Genomic DNA, 23,623 nt, shown 5'->3' with positions numbered 1-23,623 from the left:
CCCTTATTTCAAGATAGTTTGTGGTTTTAGAAATGTTTTGATGACATTTCTAGTCAGAAATATACCCTTATATTTCATAGTATCCATTTGGTTTATATAAACGATCTGTAGTTTTTTCGTTACAATGTACATTCTTCCGTGGTTGCTATGACAACCTTTGACGCCAAAAAACTGCAAGCCAAAAGCAGATAAATATCCATTCATGGACCGAGTAATGTTGTAATTCTCTTGTTAAAACCTTTACTATTTTCATCTCCTAACCGTGGTTGGGGGACACAGGGGCGATCCTTACTTTCCAGAGCTGAATGTAGCTCCTCCTCCGGTGTTAAATCCTCAGATAAAAGTGGAACCTCGCAGAAACAACAAGACACTCACACACGCGCGCATCGGCCACGCGCATGCACCTGCTCCCTCACTCAAAATGAATACATTCAAGCTAGACACATCTCACTGCACTTACTTTATTATTTATTTTGCTTTAGTTTTTTTATTATTAATAATAATTTTATCTATATTCCCTCCCATTGCTACCACTGTGTCGGTCAAAGGACGCCATAACCGATGTCCAGGAAAACTAATCGATCTTAAAGGATCAAGCTGAGGTCTGTCTTTGATTGACAGACCGAAGTCTTTATGAAATAAAAAGGCCATTGTGAAAAAGGACATTACGAAAGAAAAAAGACCATTGTGGAAATAGATATTTAAGAATAATAAAACTTATTTTAAAATAATATTACCTTATTTAACAATTTAATGGCCATATTATTTGTTTGTTATTTATCAAAATGGTATTTATTTCAAAATGTTGTTTTTATTTCTTTCATTATGACTCTTTTGGGCTTCCATACAAAATTACACCAAAAATAAAAAAACAAAAATACACAAAATTACTCCAGAATCACACTACACTGGCAACAAATAACTATAATTATACAAAAAATGCACAAAAACACAACAGAAAGATACAAAAATACACATAATGATTCCCAAAAAACATACATTACAGAAAAATACACCAAACAAAAAAATATAAAAATGAGTAAGAAAAAAACAAACACATTTATCATGTGCATGTCCCAGAGAATTAAACCAGGGAATTTGCACACACTATCTTATTTTGCATCCGCAAATAAACCCCTTTATAACACTACATAGTACAGAGTTTGTACACTTCTTTGTACATCCAACCTTCAAACATATACTCATTTGGCCATAACTGACAACTCTACTTAAGCTCCTCCCACTATATGAATACATAGTTCCGACGGGCACTTGTACTAGTTAACTTAAATTGTAGGCCTGAGCCCGAAGCAAACCCAATGTAAATTATTGTTTTTTTGCCGGTAGATTAGAAGCGTGGTGCCTCACACAGCGAGGGGGGAGAGAGGGAGGCGCACACACACTTACCGCAGCCCAAAAGGTATTGTAATGACGTGACTCGAGCCGTTTTCACAGTTTTACAGGCTTTAATGGCGGTTGTAGTAACACGCCAAAAATAAACAATCAAGCGCACAAAGAACCGTCTTACACCGTCATACACTCACACTACCGTGGTAACAGAATTGTTCACTCTTTTCCTTGCTTACGCCTGCCTTTCCCCAGCCTCCCAGCTAATCAACACTCAGAACACATGTAAATAAAGACACACATTGGCAGAGAAAGCTGCACGTAACCATGATGCCTTCTCGGCCATGGGAAATCTCAGCATTATTGAACCACTGAATACACACAACTGGAACATAACCAGAACATAGAACCCAGTCGGTTCCAGTATGCAGATCAGACCGCGCGGCCCATGCATGGAGCGCAGACCTGACTGAAGCACGCAATCATATTTGCTCCCTGCGCTCCAGCAGCTAGTGAGGAATGAGCAAAATCAGCAAATAATATTCAGTGAATATGAACGCTGAACAACTAAACGCTGAACAACTTGACGCTTATTATTTTTTTTACTTGAGCCCATGTTTTTAATGCCTTACTCGAATAACTTGTTGCTGATATATGCCACATAATGTTGCCTTGCTTTGTTGGGTCCAGTTATATCTTTATAATATCTAGTTATTTTGTTTGCACTGTACACTTGCTTGTTATCTATTGTAGGCCTAACAGTAAATTTGCCCATCTTAGGTCATCTCAAAAATGATAATTTATGCTGAGTAACAAATGGCCAGTTGCACTTCTAAAGTTGATATTTACTGAAGGTGAAGATGACCCCTTATCAATGAGGATATATATTAGTATATTCTGGGTCTGTCTGGACAGGCTAAACATCTCCTCCTCTCACCATTTCTGTAGCTTTGTTCCGCACAATTTTTCATCTACTTGTATACATTTGTAGTGGAGCACTTTTACTGTAGTTTACAGTGTAATACACAACTTACACTTGAGCCGTAGCACTGACAGACACACAAAGACAGGTCGCTCTTAGTTGAAACTGCAGGAGTCAGTGTGCACAGGAGAAAAACAAAACTATTGATACTATAGATATATTTGGATTGAACCGCACACCTGTAATGAAGCAAAAACCCTGGATAGCACAGTAGTAAGAACGTTGGACTGTCATACAGCGGATCAGGGTTTGAATCCAGGCTAGGGCAACCTCCACCCAGCAAGCATCCTTAAAGCTGTAGTATGTTAGTTGTTTTTTTTCCCATCATTTGGTCAAAAATTCATAATAACCTTTCAGCATGTTGTAATTCAAAGTTTTATGAGAGGACACTGGACCTCTGATCCTTCTCTTAGCTCTGTAAACAAGCTTTAGAAAGCAAAGACTGTGACACTCTTTTACAGCCAATCAGAGATCTGTTTACAAACTACCTGGACCATGAGCTGTTTTAACGTTCTAACGTGTGAATAAACATTTTCTGCGCCGCTAAATAATTGTCAATTGTTCAATCAAACTACAAAAATGGCCGAACAGGGTGGAGTTGAACCAAGTGTCACCTCTGCAACCTGGAGAGGGGGCGGGGTATGAAGTGTCTCATTTGCATTTAAAGAGACAGCACCAAAACGAGTTGCTCTCAGAAGCACATCAGAAAAGGGGTAGAAAAGGGGCCTGTGGAGCTATAATAATGAGGAATTCAGACCCAAGCATTGCAGTTCCACTTTATATCGACCACAACTGTATGATTTATATGTAAAAAAGGAAGGATTTAAATGCATGATATGTCTCCTTTAAAATGTGATGTTTTACTTTATCAAAAACTGTGCTCCTCTTTAAAAACTTGTCATTCATCCATCCATTTTCAGACCCGCTTGTTCCTGTTTTCACTCCCATTTAGAGACTCCTATCAACCAAACAGTCATGTTTTTGGATTCAGTCAGAGTACCTGGTGGAAACCCACGCAGCACGGGAAGAACATGCAAACTCCACACAGAAGTGTCATCACCATCCACCATTCACCCAATTGTATTGTTTTAAACTCTAACTGGCAATAAAACTATTCTGATTCTGACTTTTATCACACAGCTTAATAGCAGCCTTGTATTGCTGCACGATTTGTTCCCTTGTTTGTGTGCTGTAATCTCTGTCCTCGATTTGATTGCAGCAGGTAACGGTGTTTCACATTCATATCTTGTGCTACACAGGAGAGGGAAAGATGCATTGATTAGCAGGGCCAGCAATCAGTAATCAATGACAGCTGCGTCTGCTCCACCATTAATATCAAATACATGAAGCGGTAAAATTACCAATGTGGACAGTTAACTAAAATAAGTAAATCAATACAACAATCAGCATGTAAAAGAGGTTCAAACATTTTAAGCTGTGTACAAATTAATTTAATTTTGTTGAATTAAAATAATTCCATGATTACACATTTTTTAATGCAGTCCAAGTATGATCCGTTGATTTTATTCTCCATTCATTATATTCATTACTAGGAGCATAGAGCACTTATGTTTCTTTTCTTTTTTTCCCTTTTTCAAACAACCAATCACAGCTCTTAGCAGACTGCATCATACCCAGCAACAGGGTCAACCACACCTCCTCACGAAGATAAAAAAAAGTCTGTCAACTCCTTGCTCAGAGTTACTCTCAGACACTTCCTGAATCACTTTTAAGCTAAGATTCCTTGCTAAGAATTTTTAGGCTAAGTTAGCAGCTCTCTGAGAGGAATCTTCGTGAATACGGGCACAGAAAGTCTTATAAAAGTCAACTGACAGCCATAAAGACCTGGAGCTTTTCCATTCTGCAAGCTCATCAGACCTGAGTCGAGCTCATCCAGGGACAACGGAGTCTCGAGTTTCTGGTTTGCCTCACCATCCACCTGAGGGAGACCACAAAAAACCCTACTGCGCAGATCAGGTTGTTTTGTATGTTCACTTTTAAACAGATCTCTATAAAAACTTCCTCATCTCTGAATAGTCGGACATCTGTTGCTGTTCCTTAGAGAGTGAATAATTATTATTTTTGTTGTCATTTGTCTTTTCTAGACCAAAAAAAAATCTTAGAGGGACAAGATCAGATTAGATGACCCTCCACTCCACAACTAAAACATTTCATAGTGTCAGATGTAGCAAACGCCATGTGATTATATCCTTCCACATTAAGATTAAAAGACAGATTTACGCTCTTTGTGTTATCTTATAGCACCATGAACACTTGCCTGCGATGACATACCACATGTTTTGATAATTACATATCACATGTGAATGCAGAAACAAAAAACAAAAGCAGATGCAAAACGTTGTCGTGTAAGCAGGGCCTGACAATGATAGGAAGTGATGTGTGTGTGTGTGTGTACTAAGCATGTGGAGATTAATTGATACGAATTGGTATCTAGATACAAACGTGTGTGATGCAAGTGTATCGATTAATTCAGTGTGCATTGTTACAATTTATGGGTGAAACTGAAATGCATCGGTCAATGTGTGCCTGCATCGGTAAAATCCATGGTTGCATTGATTTTTTTCATCCATCCATCCATTTTCTGACACGCTTGTTCCTGTTTTCAGGGTCGTGGGGCAGTTTTTTCATATTGTATTTCATTCTATCCTGTGTTTCCGAGGCATTGATGCTCGTTTTGTACAAGGACTGAAGCCGGGAAGCATGTTGGGACTACAACAAAGTTATAAAAACACGGAGGTCAGTGAGAGCAGCAGCTATAGATGAGATTTATAATGCACCTAAAAACTTAGAATCAGGCGAAAAAGATTGTACGCTTGACCAGGTTCGGAAAGAATGCTGTGCTGCTAAACCTTACACAAACTGTGGGTTTCATGCGATACAGTGCCGCTGCTCCCCCGCCCCTGCCCCCACTCCAAGGGAGACTGGAATCAGAGCTCCAGCAAAACTGGTGAAAAAAGTATCAAAAATAACTTTGTCCAAGGCGGTACACCCTCTACCTGTGATAAAGACATAACTGTTCTCAAAAGTGTATTTTGTTTTATTTCATTTTATTTTATTATTTAGTTTGTCTTATGGGTATTAAATATGACTCATTGAGGGTCTGTTTACAGCAGCTGTGACTGTTTAATAATAGTTTGCAACTTTCTTTGCACAAGCAGTTGTGAAAGACCTAATAGTGAAATAAATATTATTATTTGTCTTTTTTTATATTAGAAATGTTCATGCTTTCTACTCCTCACTACTGTATTAGCCTAATACCTGCTGAAGAGTTTATATTAGTAGCTGTCTGGCAGACAGGAATATGGACATTGTACAATTAAAGTGTCACTTTAAGTCACTAATTGAGAGTGATGTTGTCTTACTGTTTACTGTTTAAGTTGTGAAAGTGAGATAAACAGGTTTCAAATGTGAGGAAACCGATTCCTGTTCCTTTATTCCCCCACTGTCGCTTATGCTTGTTCATATGGATTTGATTTTTTTTTTTCCATTTTATTACAAATTATATCTTTTGAAAGCACTTTCAGATTACTTTTGTTGTAATTGGCGCTACATAAATAGAGTTGAATTCATTTGAATTTAATTTAATTATGTTGAATCTGGTTCCAAATCCCAACGCTACTTGTAAAAAGGCCTTTTTTGTTGTTGTGCTTTTTAAGAAGCTAAAAAGGAGTTACATGAAGTGAGAGGGTTAGAGAGATATTAGTAGAGATTAGAAGCAAAATCCTCTGCCTCTAGTACCATTACTGAATTGCAGCTACTTATTTACCATTTAATTTTTTGGTCATTTCTTTGCATCATGTTGAAACACATCACATTGCATTGTGTAGAATTGAATCACCATCAAATCAATATCAAATCATATTGAATCATGAACAGGGGTGAATCGTATTGCATCGTATCTCCAGGGGATTCAATATATTGTATCGCTGGTAGTGTATGGAGGTGCATATCAAATCATTGTCAGTGATGGAGATTCACATGCCTAGTGTGTACATGTTTTACCATGAATGCATCTGTACAGGTATACATATTATTTATATGCCAGTGCAAATAGGTATCGAATATGGTTTTGGTATTTCATCAAGGAGTACAAAGAGTTACATTTGTGTTCCTCACCTCCTTGTTCACAGAACTGATAGGCCAGGGCATCTTTGAAAATGATTTGTCCTCGGTGGGTAGCTGAAGCTCTAAGAAGGAAAGGAGAGAGAGAAAAAAAAACAATTAAAAAAACATTAAATCCAAAAACACTTTATTCAAGAATTTAACATATTTGCATCAGTATATGAAGATCAATGTGACACACTTGGCATAATTTTTGAGTGAACTGAAACAAGCATAGGAATCCCACATAAACAAGAACACAAGGGACTGAATTTCATTAAGATGGGAATCCTGGCTGCGCTGTTTTGAATTAATTGGAGTTTGTGGAGGTTTCTGCTTGGGGAGAGCATTGCAATAGTCATGTCTAGAGGAGAAAAAGGCATGGAAAAGCTTCACTGCATCAGATATGGTGAGGGAGGGGCAGAGTTTGGATATGTTTTTTAGATGGAAGAAGCAGTATTGATGCAGAGGTTTGATGTGGTTTTCATAGGTTAGGTGAGGGTCCAGTCTCACACCGAGATTGGTAACGGCAGACCTTTGCTCACGCTGCTGTGTGTTGTCACGTCTTCCTCGTCTAGATTGGTCTTCAATGAGAGCTGGTGGTATGTTGATTTAGTCCATCTGCATCTGGCTCTTCCTGTCGCCCATCCACATCCCCTTGGCAGGTCTGTTCCAGTGGGCGTGCACTGTAGCTGTTCCCACTCAATGTTCTTGAAGCCAAAATACGGCGCTTAGGGGCGCTTCCATCTTGCAATTTTGACTTAATTTGGAGCCAGAGTCTGCGCAGTAGGGTCCGGCAAGAGGAGCCCTGTTACACGCCCCGCTCATTTAGCGTACTGCCCTGATGACTTACGCAAGCCCAGCTACGTCAAGAACATAAGTATCTTTCCTACCGGAATTTCTACCAATTTTAGATCATAGAGGTTAGTACAAAATCACGATATATTTCAACTGAAATACAGAATCTAGTTAAATAGTGTCTCGGCTTTCCCTCACAATGTAACTGATATTCACAAAGAGTGTTACGCTAGATCCGTGGCTGTCAATCATCGTCATATATGACGTAAAATCCAGTTTTTCAACCTCAAATAACTTATTTAAAACAAACTTCACAAAAAATGAGCACTTGAGCACAATATCGGGTGATAATAACTAATGATCACAGCATAGTAATTAAAAAAAATTATGTGATGAGTATTTTACCTTTACAGTACACACATCCCATCCGTTATCATTGACGAGGAGGATTTTCAACCTATACTGCAGCCAGTGAGCAAGGGGAGCTCTAAAAATAAAAGCTTCACATCCCCAGGAGCGTGTCCCATCCATTCTTTTTACAGTCTATTGTCTGTTCCAGTACTCCGCAGCTGAGTTCCTCCGTATGCGCCATCACCTGTCTGCTCCTCCTCCAGCTTTCCTGTATCGACACCAGGACAGCGTATTTCTTCCTCCCCGGAAATACATCCACCGTGGGTCCCGTCAAAATTTCCCTACTGACACCTAAAAAACATACAATCCATCTGGTTCAGCTCTCGACGTCCTCCTCCCCATATTGGTCAGATGGTGTTAGCCTTCCTCGCTCGGTTAGCGCTGCTGCCACCCCTGGCTCCGCCATAGTCAACTTTGGTCTGTTAAACATCCGCTCTCTCACGTGTCAAGAACAACACATCCAAGAACTCATCACTGACCGTAAGTCTGACTTCTTTTGTTTGACTGAGACATGGCAACAAGGAAACAACGTACCCTAACTCATTGAATCCACTCCACCTGGGTTTGTTTACAGCTGCAAACCATGTTACTTTGGCATGGGTAGAGGTCTCGCGATGATTCACCGCGAGAAAATCACTCTCGCTTGTGTCTGCCCTGGTCTTCAGTTCCTTTCAATCCACTGTATATGAACTCGGGAGCTACTCCCACCATCATTGCAACTGTTTACCGCCCTCCTAAATCTAACAGTGACTTTTTAAATGACTTTGCTGCCTTCCTCACTCATTTATCCTCCCTTCCTCAAAAATAATAGTGCTGTGAGATTTTAACAAACACATGGACAACATTAATCACCCCGTTACCAGAGATTTTACATCCTGCTTAGATAGTTTTGGTCTTCAGCAACATATTAAAATTCCCACCCACTCAAAAAGTCACATTCTTTATTTAATCTGCTGCTCTGGTGTTATCCCTTTTGTTCATCATAGGAATGGGATCCACACAAGGTTCCTGCTGCTTAACAGAAGGTTTTCCTTGCCGCCATGATGAATTCCTGTTGGGTGTGGGATACATATGTATGTGTATATACGTATATATGCATATGTGTGTATCCATAAAATGAAGAGTCCGTCCTTAAGACTGCTCTACTGTAAAGTGTCTTGAGATACCATTGGTTATGATTTGGCGCTATATAAATAAAAGATTGATTGAGATTGATTGACTGTAAAGCAGATGAATTCCCCATTACTGATCACTTTCTACTCTCATTCAGTGTTGCTCTCACCAATACAAAAGTAGCAAAAGTGAGTCCGCACACCAGGTATAGCTCCAAAAGACAGGTTTAATCAAAAAATGTAACATTCCAGGCATCAGACATGATGAGTGCACTTCCGTATAAAGGTAATGTAATCAAAAACAAATGTGCGGTCATGTGACAAAAATAAACACACTGCAAAACATAATATATAATTCATATTGTTAAATCCATGTAATATATATAGAACCACAAGATTACAAAAAATTACAAGACATACAATAATGTATTAATTTTAAATCCAAAAGCAACAATACTGATGTTATTTTGTCACACACACAACCATGAAAAACAAACAAATCCCATCATTTTTACCATCATCACTGGAACTGTTCCCTCATCCCGGTTCTGGCCCTTCTAATTTCAATAACTTCCGTCCCATCTTCAATGTCGCCATCATCGGTAAAATTCTTGAAAAAACAGTTGCCAGCTCACCTGTCCCACAATAACCTGTATGACTAGTTCCAGTCCTGGGGCCCCTTCTCTTCATCATTTATCTCTTCCCCCTTGGTAATGTCTTCCGTAAACATGGTATTCACTTTCACTGGATGAATGAATCCTGGTCACATCTCCTAAAACTAAACGGTGACAAAACAGAGGTTCTCCTCCTTGATACAAAATCTTACAAATCTTACAAAGAGTGCTATTCTTGTCCACAGTTTTGGCTTGACTACTTCAATTCCCTTTTTTTTGGTCTCCCCAGCAAATCCCTCCATTAACGCCAGTCAGTCCAGAACTCAGCTGCCTGCATCATCACCAATACCCTCTCTATATCCCACATCACTCCTGTTCTCCACCAGCTCCACTGGCTTCCCATTTAATTTTGCATCCATTTCAAGATCCTTTTGCTAACTTTAAAGGCCATTCACCACATTGCCTCCCCTTACCAGACTGATCTCATCCAAGTCCACACTCCATCTCGCTCCCTTAGATTCTCTTCCTCCATTCATCTGTCCACTCCCCCAGCCCGCCTTACCACCATGGGGAGCAGAGCGTTCAGCCACTCTGCTTCCCAGCTCTGGAATTCACTACCTCTGGATCTCAGAAATATGGACAAATTTTCACAATTCAAAGCCGGACTCCAAACCCACTTATTTTCAACATTTCCCACCTGACCACCCCTGCTCTTTCTCTGTGTAGGAGGTCATGTCTATGACAGATACCACGGCACACTTCTTGACCACTTTGGTCAGAAATAGTTTCCTCCTCTTTCCCTTTCAAACAGAGACAAAGAGCTGAGTATAGGAATTTACGACTGTGTGTTCTTCTCCCCACTCCTCCTTGAAGCACATGGCAGAATCTTTTCCCTTTGTGTTCTACTTTTTCCAAGAATTAACAATGAAACATCCTAAAAGGACACAAATTTTTGATAGTTGAAATGTATTTTTCTGTACTGCCACTAACTCTCTTCATTCACAGGAAATCGAGGACATGCTTAGAATAAGATCATATCATTGTTTTTACAGTAAAAGTGTTTCTAAGGAATATATCTCATTAACTTTGCATAAAGTATATCATGTTTGGTGCCAGTATAACCGGGAAAATATGATCTCTGCTTTCATCCTGTTTTGAAGGTTATAATCTAACTGGTTTCTGAGTTATATTTATATTTCTTGTTCCAAAAGGCTTTTCATTCATTCACCCCTTATCACACATACAGGGTAGCCACAACCCACAAAACATCAAAAGCAATCTAATTGGCTCCCGAAAACACGTCGACCAATAAAATTGCTTAGACTGCGATAAAACCGAAGCGCAAAATTTAAATCATTGGATTTTGGTGCCGCTAAGACGCCCACTGCAGTGTCTTCTTTAATCTTTTATTTTCTTTGTAACAAAGTGTTTTCTTTCATTAGACCTTTTAAACAAGCTTGCGCGTCCAGAGATAAAACCTCCTGTTCCAACTGAAGATGCTGAACACTGAACCAAGAACCAAGAACCTAGCCTGAAGGAGCTGAACACTGAACCACAAGAACAAAGCCTGCACACACTGAACAAAGGCCAGACAGGCCTAACACAGGTCAGAACCAGTGGAAACATGCGGACTGAAAGAGCTGTGAAACCCGCTGAACAAGGAAAAGAACCGACCAGCCTAACCAGGTCCAGGAAAGGACCCTTTCGGACATACTCCAGTGGTCCAGAGCCACGCTTTGCTGCTTCAGACTCCTCTCGCCAGTCTGCTCTGCCACAAGAGAAGGACCACCGACCACGGACCCATCAGAACCGAGGTACTCTGGATCTCAAATTCTAATCGGGCCTAAAATAATTGCAGCCACAGGTTCCAAACTGATCTTATCATAGCTCACACACGCACGCGCACACACACACACACACACACACACACACACACACACACACACACACACACACACACACACACACACACACACACACACTCTCTTATCACTCCTTGTCCAAGCTCATCCTCCTACATCTGTGTTTTAGCTTAAAGTAGCATAGGGCAAGATTAGAAAATCAGACTCCATAGTGACACCACGGTGGTTGGTATAACTGCAGCCATCAGCCAAGCCACCGTGGGAAGGCACATCAAATGTTTATCACTGGAGCACAGCTGATACTGTGGAAGATGGATACTCGACCGAACCCTGACGGGACCCGACGGCACCGGACGGGTCGAGTTCGGTGAGATATTTAGAACTGGTGATTGGGTTTGATCACATAGTGGGGCGGATTCACAAAGATCTGAAATAAAGTGTGGTAAACCAACTGCTTCCCTAAAATTTTTTGTGACGCAGTTTCTCATCTTCTGAGAGGAAGATTGCAGCAATGATTAGTGCACGTGCAGAAGTGGTGGAGACCGCACTATGTAAATGAGCATTTTGCTCGTTCATTGTGGAGTGGTGAGGCGCACAGAAGCACACAATGACATTTGAGGAGGTTAAAGTGGAGGCAGATGGACTTCTCTGTCTGCTGCACAAACATTTAATAATGTGAAACACAAAATAAACAAATAAAAATGTTGTTTTTTTTTTTTTTTTTTAAAGAAAACAACTTAATTATATTTTTGGCTGCTCCATCAGGTCCTGTAACTTTGCTCTGAACAGTCCATGGAAAACAGGCAGATTTGGACGGAAACCATCCTATTGATCTGTTGATGGCTTTGATCTGAGTTAATGCGACAAAGTTTGTCAATCAGCACCATTTGAAGATGCTCTCCTGACCATCATCCAGCAGGTCTGAGGTCCTAAGTAGCGCTGTGTCACCACACTCTCATATGTGAACATTGTGCCATCACTGCGTAAATTACGCATCTGATCAGCTGATTCTGGCCTGATGCTCCTGCCATCAACGCGACATGAGAGTTTGACGGTCAAAACATCACTGGAGCGGTGCGTCCATAGCGACAGAGCTCTGTGCACAGCATCCTCTCTCCAGCGCAGCCACTCCAGCGACTCCACATGCACTGCCGTGGGTGTGCAGCTTTGTCTCTTCCTTAAACGCACTTTACTCTGCATTTTCTTATTCCGTAGTTGTTAAATACTGACTAATGTTTTATTGATATTACTTTCTTACATTTGCATTTTTTTCCATCTTCGCTGTGTTTTATCAACATTCAGTGCAGCCATGATCTCTATGTGTGAGTATGCACCTGAGTCGTACTATTTTTGGTGAATAAAACACTGCAAACATTTCTTGGTTTGATGAATTGCATTGCGTCCCCTGCATTAATTTATTTGCATTTCCTCCTCCCATTTTTTTGCTCCCCTTGTGATATCCGCCTACTTTACTTATTCATTAGTGGGAAAAGTGCTCAATGGATTGAGTGCGCATTTTGACACGCAACAGCTGCGCACTCCTGTTTCCCTGGGGTTTATACCCTTTATTAGCGCGTGGAGTGATGTTTGCACATGTTTTAATACCCCTAAACCTTTAGTAAATCTGCCTCAGTGTCATTTGTGCGCAGTCTGAAGAGAGTGCAGTAGCAGCCATAGCTGATGTAGCCCTGAAGAATGCACAGGGAGAGCTGTGATCCGCAGTGGAGGAAGAATGAAGCAGAGGACAATTTATAGGAATACACCGTTGAAAAATTCCTTTTACTTCACAATAACATAGATTATCTTTATCTTTGATACATGGATTATGGAAATGGATCCGATGGGTCTCTTGCATGTCACTTGTTTGTGTTTCACTTTTGCTTGTTACCCGTGCACTGATCTGATGTTGACATTAACAGTTGTCTGTAAATAAAATCAATGCTACCACTAAAACAAACGTACATGTAATTTCTTTGAGTAAAAAATTTGGTTTTCAGTCAGGTCAGACTCGGACGAGAAAATGCATCCCGATACACCTTCCAACTGTGACATGGTTATTTATTTACTTGCTATTCATGTGACTGTTTACTGCAAGACCTGTACACATGCCTCTGCATGCATCTGTGGAACCAAACAGTAGTTTAGTTCACTGTGCTTGTATTCTTTCAGTCTTTAAGCCATCTTCTTCTCATTCTTTTTTATTTCCAGGTTATTAAGACACCTCTCCAAGCCGTCGAGAACGCGCACCAGTGTTGTTTGATGTCACCACCAGCGTCATTTGACTTCACCATCAGCAGAACCGTTAGCAAAAGGTAGAAATATGTGTAGACTCATTCTCTTTGGTTTAGAGCTCTTCATCAACCATTAGCATTAAAAAAGCCTTAAATGAATGTTTATTTTTTCCCAAATCCTGCCCTATGCTCCTTTGAAGGGGCAGTATTATGAAAAAATCCCTTTATAATGGTTTTGCTACTGTGATATACATTCAATTAGCCTTCTTCCATTAGAGAGCCAAAGTTGAAAAAGTTATATTTCTTCCCTCACTTGCTATTCCACATTTTGTAAAAAGTCAGCTCCAAACGGACGAGTTGGATTTTTCCCCCAATAACACGTCATAAGGTGGAAACTCCTCCTCCTGACAGTCATCGTTCCTCCTACCCTATAAGAAGATTCATGCATTTAACCCATCCCTGAGGAGCAGTGGGCTGCCATGGTGTAGCGCCCGGGAGCAGTTAGGGCAGGGGTGCACAATACTTTGATTGCGATCTACCCGTCGATCACAGAGGCATTTTGTGTCGATCGCACATGTGGGCTGCAAGAGTTCATAAATGAATGAGAATGGCACAGTCACGTATACTAAAAATTAAACCTAACAATTCAGCTTCTGACCTCAATTTTAGAGGGTGATAGTGCACCAATCTTTTACAACTTCTATTATTAAGTAAAAGAAGAGCCTCCTCCAGCCCCAAAGACACTCACACCAACCCGACCAGGTACATTTATTAGCAGTATTGCCAGACACCCTACGTGTGTGGAAGCTATTGAAGTTCTTCTAAAGAACAAAATAAGCTACAAATATTGAAACGCTCTGTGTGCTACTGACTGGCACTGCTAAATGTGTTTTAGATGAGCGATGTGAGATGATCTGAGATGCTGCTGGAAACAAACTGCTGACAATCACACATACACACGCACGTGCATACATGGACACAGTTTTGGTTCTGCCATGAGGAAACGGAAAGGCTACATTTTACTTAATTTTCACAATATTTTTCCTTATTGTATTTTTTTAAAATATATTTTAATCAAACTCAGTTTTTACGTGTTACTGTTTCAATATTTTTTTTTTAATTTATTTTAATACAAACTGCAGAGCTGAAGTCAGTATCTAATGTAAACATTTTTAAATCCAGGTTACAGGCACTCTCTATTGCGTATGACTGAAAGGGAGATTTCAGCTACAGCAGATGTAGAGGGTCAAAGTCCCCACAGTCCCCTTGGTAATAGAAGCAGTGACAGTGACCCCTAACAGTGAGAGTGGCTCCAGCAGATTCTATGAACAACATCTATAGCCACAGTTAAGAAGTGTGCAGTACTAGGAACAGCTAAGATAAGGAACACATTTTAATGGTGTTCTTTAAGTAGCAAAAGTTGTGTTTCAGAAAAATTGATTAAATACTGTGAGATTATGTCTCAAGTGTCATTTTTAAAATAATAAGGCTGTGTTGGTGCCAGTACCAAAAGCAGCAAACGATTACTTGATCTTCACTCTAAGAGATAAAAGGATAAAACAAATCAAGGAAGCAATGTAAAATAAATAACTAAAAACAAACACAGCGAAGTGTGTAATCAAACCAGATACACAAAGAGGATATTTATGACCTCATTTACTAACAGTTTGCACAAGTTAAAACATAAGCAAACATCACTGTCACTGCTAAAGGACATAGCTGGTGATCTACTAACACCATGTAATCAGGATGAGGTTGTTTGATGAGCAGCATGATGGCAACATGTATTTTGCTGTCACACACGAGAGGTTTCAGTTTGTGTCTTTTATTGGAGCAACACACGACACATTGACATATGCGTTTAACACGCAGTGAACATCTAAATGTTAGTCTGAATTTCATATTCAGGGTGGAGTGGGTGGAGCTAATAATAGCATTCATGTGTTGCTGTATTTTTCTCTTCTGACTCAAATGAAGGGCCATTTATCTTCTAAAGACCATTGTCATCATCCTCCTTATTAGTCTGGAGGAGAAAATCTGAAATGAGGAAAAAGGATTGGGAAAGATTTAAAAGGAGAGCCACAGGAGAAAGGTTGATAAATGGCAAAAAGAAAAGAGATGAGCTGGCCTTTTATAGTCAACAGTAAGCATGAGCACACACCACACACGGTTATACTTGCACAGTATGAGCCTATATTAACTTTAACATGCAGATGGACATGCTGCAACTCACAGAGCTCCCAGAAGGCCCTGCAGTAGCTAATTACCAAGCATGTCTTCCATGTTTGATTACATGTTGATGTCGGCAGTAAATATCCCACAGGAGCTTGCTTTGACAACATACCCCCCCCCCCCCCCCCCCCCCAGACAGATATGTTATTTGTATTGCAATTTTAAAGATTAGACATCAATATGTATCAAATCTGCTCAGTAACACATTTTCCTCAAGTTCCAATCATACTAATGTATTTCCTCCTTTTCCTATTTTAACAGACTTTAACAGACCAGCCATAGCAAACTAACAACAGGCTCTCTAGGACAAAGAGACCCTGCCTTCTAGACACAGACGAGTTTGAGGATTATGCGTTCTTTTCTCCCCAAAGCTGTTCTCTTCCAGAGACATTTGACTTATTTGTTTACAGGGACTCCTTCCACCAGGAAACAATACATAGATAACAGTTTAGGATACCTCTTTGAAATACAAACATGGAACACCTACTGGGAGGCTGACGTCTCCTTTCATCCTTAACAGATCTGAAATTCTATTAAAATTCTACGTGTTTACGATGAAACTTTAATGTGTCATCAATGGTCATATCTTTGTTTTGTGAGAAGTATATTAGAATGTATTTAACTGAGTATCCTGGCATTTCATACTGGTTCAGAAACATGTTATCATTTTAGGATTGCAAATCATGTATCATTTTATTTCATGGTTAGATGGTTTTATAATGTAATCATTTACCTTTAATGAAATGTCCTCTTTATTTGTTTGACTTCACCATCAGCAGAACTGTATTGCTATCCAGCAGAAATTAGTAAAACAAAAATGTTCTTGAAAAAAATAGCCAAATATGATATATATCTTAAAACATTAAATTGGTTCAATAACAGTTGGCACATTACCTTTGCCAGTCATCACCAGTAAACTCCAACCCACATTTCCACACACCCATGCCTATGATACTAGCCTACTATACAGCCTACATCAGTCAGCCCCAACCCCTTTTATTCCCTCCCACCCATATCACACAAGATTATGTTAATGGGGAGCTACTTCAGCTACATTTTACTTCTCAAAGCCAGATACCTTTTAACTTTCATCAGCTTAGCTCAGCTGCAGCTGAGGCGGGCAGCAGCAACAGACCAACTGACGGATTCTACAAAAATTAAACTAAGAACCCCAACAACATTGTATTTGAGGTTTAGTTTCCCAAAACTGCCTGTTTTCTGGAGTTTAGCCTCTGAAAAGTGACTTTCTGACCAATTCTAAATCCGGGATGAGTGAGTGGGCGTGTCGATAGACGCGGACTCCACATATGATTCCACTCAACAGTTGATTACTAGTGACATTGTTTTGCTATTCACACACTCTTGTTGTTGTTTTCAGCCAAAAAACTGCACATTACAGTAAAACACACGGCTATTTAAGCGGATATTGTGATTATGAGTCAGATAAACAGCAAAAGCAGCTATTTCAGCTGCTTCAAACACTTACCGGAGCTGCTACATTGCTTTATTGTCATCATCTCATGTAGAGATTATAGGAATAGTCCATTCACGGTGATAGTCCAAACCGCTGTGTCACAAACAGTGTTGCCAGATTCGTGGTTCGTGTTTGGGCTGTTCTAAGATGTGATTGGGCTGGTCTTATGAGTTTGTGCACCTAAGCTAAACTGTCAGCTGTCTTGACAAAGTTGGGCAGGTTCAAGATGAGAAGAGTATGATGAAATGGGAAAAGCCAGCATGGTCAAGGATGGCTTAGGTAAACCAGGTTTAAATCGTAGGCCTGGCTCTCTTAAGAACACTTTGATGAAATACCCCCCAGGACAACAGAAGTAGCAGCAGGTAAGAATGAACTGTATTTACCTTGAGATGAATCCTTGCTGTTGCTCTATCTGCATATTTATCTTATCAGTCAAAATGGAGCCCGTTGCAGCATGGATGGATGTACAATGAGGGCAAAAATGTTAACACGAAACACATTTGGGATCCCCCTCTTTTTCATAAGCGACAGTCCATCACATGTTTTTTTTTTTTTTTTCTTTCAATCTATTTAATGCAAGCTATTGCATCAAAAACAGGACAGTGACCTGCATGTGGGGAAACTGAGTAGAGAAGCACTAACACGAAGACATAATTACAGGAATCAGGGGCAATCACCGGGGAAACGTCAATAAGGAAACATTGATTAGAAGGATACCAGTATGGAAAAGAGCAACAAGAATTTAGTCTTTAACCTTTAAAATGACACATGTTTCTTTGAATGTAAATGAACCTGTTACATTTCATTAGAAAGGTCCAAGAAGAGTTAGATGTCTAAAAATGAGAAGTAAAAGAGCTCCTTTTTTCCTGTGAGAACATTTAATGAATAAAATATAGTTTAAATTGACAATTTGTGGGAGATTTACAGCTCTGGTTGGTGGGTGGAGTCCAAATTTATATCCTTTGGCATATTTAACATTTATAGCATTATACTTCTTTGATGACAAAATGTGGTTACCTTGAACCGATCATTCATGCAAGTCCACAGAGGCTCACAGAGCCATGAAGATCCTGGACCGAATGTAGATATATGAAGGAGGAGAGCTCAAAAAGGGGATAATCCATGTATTATAGTGATAGGCGATGTCTAAACACTTGCGTTTCGACCAGTGGTTCTGAACCTTATTGGCCGTACTGAGGCCTGCATGCTCCATCTATTCACCAAACCCTTTGTAATCGGAAAAATAAACTATGAGATAAGAACATGTCGGTCGATTTCTAAGCTTTCCAATGGTGGAAAGCTTAGAATCCACATTTTCAGAATCTGTAATGCCAATGTTAAAATAAAGTTTAACATTGTTAAATGTCAAAAAAAAGTTTAACATTGTTAAATGTCAAAATAAAGTTTAACATTGTTAAATGTCAAAATAAAGTTTAACATTGTTAGCATAATTAATATTTTAATAAACTAGTTTAACATGGATATTTATTTTGTTTTCTACATTTTTACTCTTGTGTACTGACCCATGCCGAACCCTTCAGACTAACTCAATGAACCTCTGGGGTTTGAACGAAGACTTTGGCACAACATTGGTTATAAACCAATTTTGAACTGCATTATCATATTAAGGCAGATGATGAGTATTTTAGTTATTAAAAGTCAATTATTTTATAAATCCCTACAGCTTCTGGCAACATTTGTTTTGTGTCTCTTAATGCTAATGGGTGATGAAGCATTCAAAACCAAAGAAAAATGAGCCCACACACACACATGTCTCCCATTTGCCTTGAACAGACTGTGAAGCATTTTGTACTGCAATTTGAGGTCAGAATTTCCCGCCCAGTCCTCCAGACGTGACGTCAAATGACACTGATTGTGTGTCCTCGACCGGGAGAAGACAAGCGCGGTAGACCAAACTGCAGTTTGGTTCCACGGAGGCATGCGCAGGAAACAGTCACGTGAATGAGTAAATAAACAACTGTGCCACAGCATTAGCTGCATTTCTATGAACAGTTTACGAGGCACATGTTTGCATACAAAGAGGCCCCTGGCATCGTGAGGTGCATCCCAGGGGCCAGAGCGGGCGACATAGAATCAAATCTAAAGTTGCTGGCAAAGAGTAATCGTAAGTTTGATAGGATAGTCCTCCATGTCGGCACTAATGACTCCCGACGTCGTCAGTCGGAAGCAACCAAAGTAAACATTGAATCAGTTTGTGCTTATGCTAAAACAATGTCGGACTCCGTAATTTTTTCTGGTCCCTTACCAAATCTGACCAGTGATGACATGTATAGCCGCATGTCATCATTTAACCGCTGGCTATCGAGGTGGTGTCCAGAAAACGAGGTGGGCTTCATTGATAATTGGAGATCCTTCTGGGGAAAACCGAACCTGATAGGAAGAGATGGAATCCATCCTACTTTGGCGGGAGCATCTCTACTATCAGAAAACATGGCACAGTCACTGTTATGACATCTCATGAATGAGACCATGTTACAGAGGGGGAGTCCTCCACGCCCCTCTGCGCTTGCCTTAGGACAGTTTCCCTCCCATTGCTATTATGATAGCTGTGTTCATCGCCATGACAACTGTTGTGATGGTGGTGAATATTATTTCATGGAGACGGTGTCTGTCCCCCGACCCATATTTCACAATGATTTTAACATAAAATCAAATAAAAGAGCTATCAATTATAAAAATCTGAAAAAAATTAAAATCTCAAATATAGAAACACCAAAACATAAAACCATTAGATGTGCTCTATTAAATATTAGATCACTGAGATCCAAATCTCTACTAGTAAATTACCTTATCTCAGAAAATAACTTTGATTTATTCTGTTTAACTGAAACATGGCTGTATCAAGATGAATATATTAGTTTAAATGAAGCCACTCCTCCCAGTCATTTAAATACTCATATGCCACGAGACATAGGCCGTGGAGGTGGTGTAGCAGCTATTTATCATTCCTCTCTCCTAATCTATCCTAAACCAAAGGCCAATTACACTTCCTTTGAAAGCCTGGTTCTAAATTTATCTCATACCGAATCAAAAACCTGCCAGCCAGTCTTATTTGCGATAATTTACCGTCCTCCAGGCCCATATTCTGAATTTCTATCAGAATTCTCTGAGTTTATATCAAACTTAGTCCTCAGTTCTGATAAAATACTGATAGTAGGAGATTTTAATATCCATGTGGACAAAGATAGTGATAGCCTGAGCTCAGCCTTTATGTCCCTAATAGACTCAGTTGGCTTTTTTCAAACTATTAATGAAGCTACTCATCGTTTAAATCATACTCTTGATCTTGTTCTAACATATGGCCTTGATATTAATGAACTAAAAGTCTACCCTGAAAATCCTCTGCTATCAGATCACTTTTTAATATCTTTTAACATTATCCTAGAGGATCTCGCACTGTGCAATAAAATAGTTACGAGTAGAAATCTGTCCAATAGTGCTGTGGCTAATTTTAAAGAGGCCATTCCTGCTGCCTTAAACTCAGTGCACCATCCAATAAATAACTATGACATTAATTATAACCCTTCTCAACTGGATCTGCTTGTTGATAGCTCTGCTAGTCTACTAAAATCCACCTTGGACTCAATTGCCCCATTGAGGGAAAAAGCTATTAAACGTCAGAGGAAAGCTCCGTGGTTTAGCTCTGAAACTCACACACTCAAACAAACAACCCGTAAATTAGAGAGAATGTGGCGCTCCAATAAAACAGAGGAGTCACGAATACTCTGGCAAGAAAGCCATAGTAAATACATGACAGCCTTACGACATAGTCGATCTACATACTACTCCTCACTAATTGAAGAAAATAAAAATAATCCGAGGTACCTTTTCAGCACTGTAGCCAGGCTAACACAAAGTCAGAGCTCTATTGAGCCCATGATTCCTCTAGCCCTCAGCTGTGAGGACTTTATGACATTTTTTAACGATAAAATTCATAAGATTAGAGATAAAATTAGCCACTCCCTGCCTTCACCTGGGCCTGCTGTACCATTAAATGTAAATAGGCCTAACCTAAACTGTTTCACACATATAGGACTTCAGGAACTTAACTCTATTATTTCATCCTCCAAACCATCGACCTGCCTTTCAGATCCGATCTCAACTAAGCTGTTTAAAGAAGTTATTCCCCTAGTCTGCCCATCTTTGTTGGAGACAATATATATATCCCTATCAATAGGCTATGTGCCACAGTCCTTTAAAGTAGCTGTAATCAAACCCCTTCTCAAAAAACCTACTCTTGATTCCAGCACTTTAGCAAACTACAGGCCTATATCTAATCTTCCTTTTATTTCAAAGATTCTTGAGAAAGTTGTGGCGGCTCAGCTCTGTGAATTTCTTCAAAACAACAGCCTGTTCGAGGACTTCCAGTCAGGTTTTAGAGCTCAACACAGCACAGAGACTGCTTTAGTTAAAGTAACTAATGATCTACTCTGGGCTTCAGATGAAGGACGACTCTCAGTGCTGGTTTTATTAGATCTTAGTGCAGCTTTTGACACTATAGATCACTATATTCTACTAGAGAGATTAGAGAAATTACTTGGAATCACAGGGACTGCCCTAAACTGGTTTAAGTCTTACCTATCTGATAGGTACCAGTTTGTACACGTGAATAATAAGTCTTTTGTGTACACTAAAGTAAGCTACGGGGTTCCTCAGGGCTCTGTGCTAGGTCCAATCCTCTTCTGTATCTATATGCTCCCCCTTGGTAATGTTATGAGAAAATACTCTGTTAACTTTCACTGCTATGCTGATGATACCCAACTGTATGTATCAATGAAGCCAGGTGAGACAAATCAGCTATCTAAACTTGAGGCCTGTCTAAAGGACATTAGGGCCTGGATGGACCAAAATTTTCTTCTTCTCAACTCAGACAAGACTGAGGTCATTGTACTGGGCCCACGACACCTTAGAGAAACCTATGCTAGCCTAACTGCCCTAGATGGCATTACTCTGGCACAAAGCACAACTGTTAGAAACCTTGGGGTTCTATTTGATCAGGACTTATCCTTCAACTCTCACATAAAACAAACTTCAAGAACTGCCTTCTTTCATCTCCGTAACATTGCTAAAATCAGATTTATCCTGTCTCAGGGCGACGCCGAAAAACTAGTCCATGCTTTTGTTACCTCTAGACTGGATTATTGTAATTCTCTTTTAGCAGGCTGCCCGAGCAAGTCGCTTAAGACACTTCAGCTGGTTCAAAATGCTGCAGCACGTGTACTGACTAAAACTAGGAGAAGAGATCACATGGGGCGACCGTGGCTCAGGTGGTAGAGGGTCGTCTTCTGATCGAGAGGTTGGGGGTTCGATCCCAGTACCTGACTATGTGTCGAAGTGTCCTTGGGCAAGACACTGAACTCTAAGTTGCTCCCAGTGGTTGACTAGCGCCTTGCATGGCAGTCCTGTCCCACTGGTGTGTGAATGTGAGAGTGATTGGGTGAATGAGCTGATATGTAAAGCGCTTTGAGACTGCTTCAGTGTGGTGATAAAGCGCTATATAAATCAAGTCCATTCACCATTTCCATTTACATTACTCCTGTATTAGCCTCTCTGCATTGGCTTCTCATAAAATATAGAATAGAATTCAAGATTCTTCTTCTCACTTATAAAGCCTTAAATGGACAGGCACCAGTCTATCTCAAGGAGCCAGAACACTACGCTCTCAAAATGCTGGACTACTCGTTGTTCCATTTGTCTCTAAAAGTAGTATAGGAGGAAGAGCTTTCAGTTATCAGGCCCCACTTCTCTGGAACCATCTACCAACCACGGTTCGGGGGGCAGACACCCTCTCTACCTTTAAGGTTAGGCTCAAAACATTCCTCTTTGGTAAAGCTTTTAGTTAGGAACCAGCTCATAGCTCATAATTAAGATGCAATAGGCATAGACTGCCGGGGGGGGGGGGGGTCTGACATGCTCTGTTGGAGAGAGGTTGGAGAGGGCGTTAAGAGAGAGGTCATTTAGGTTAGAGAGGGACCGGAGAGGGTCCCATTCATTTCTCAAACACTCCCTCTATGTCTGCTTCTTTTCTTGTGTGTTTGCTCCTGTACTCCTTCTGGCTTTTGTCTTGCAGGTCCGTGGGATCCTTAGTGTGGAGTTACAGAGTCTCAGCAGCTCTGTCTCCACCCTCTCCTCTGCACACACCCAACACAGCATAACGTGGATGGCTGTTCATCATAGGAATGGGATCCACACAAGGTTCCTGCTGCTTAACAGAAGGTTTTCCTTGCCGCCATGATGAATTCATGTTGGGTGTGGGATACATATCTATGTGTATATACACATATATGCATATGTGTGTATCCATAAAATGAAGAGTCCGTCCTTAAGACTGCTCTACTGTAAAGTGCCTTGAGATACCATTGGTTATGATTTGGCGCTATACAAATAAAGATTGATTGATTGATTGATTGAAGAACA

The 23,623-nt window shown here is 40.2% G+C and overlaps 1 protein-coding gene across 2 annotated transcripts in view; it reads right to left on the bottom strand.

Moving 5' to 3' along the window:
- reln (reelin) overlaps positions 1–23,623 on the bottom strand; it is a 316,389-nt gene that overhangs the window by 193,209 nt on the left and 99,557 nt on the right. For both annotated transcript variants that reach the window (XM_028448258.1, XM_028448259.1), the window contains exon 4: positions 6,467–6,537. In XM_028448258.1, the coding sequence (XP_028304059.1) occupies positions 6,467–6,537 (71 nt within the window). The remainder of the gene's footprint in view (positions 1–6,466; positions 6,538–23,623) is intronic.

Source organism: Gouania willdenowi, chromosome 6 (genome assembly GCF_900634775.1).
Source record: "Gouania willdenowi chromosome 6, fGouWil2.1, whole genome shotgun sequence".
Classification (NCBI taxonomy): Eukaryota; Metazoa; Chordata; class Actinopteri; order Blenniiformes; family Gobiesocidae; genus Gouania; species Gouania willdenowi.
The sequence above is the reverse complement of the archived record's forward strand: the minus strand, read 5'-3'. Positions and strand labels throughout refer to the sequence as shown.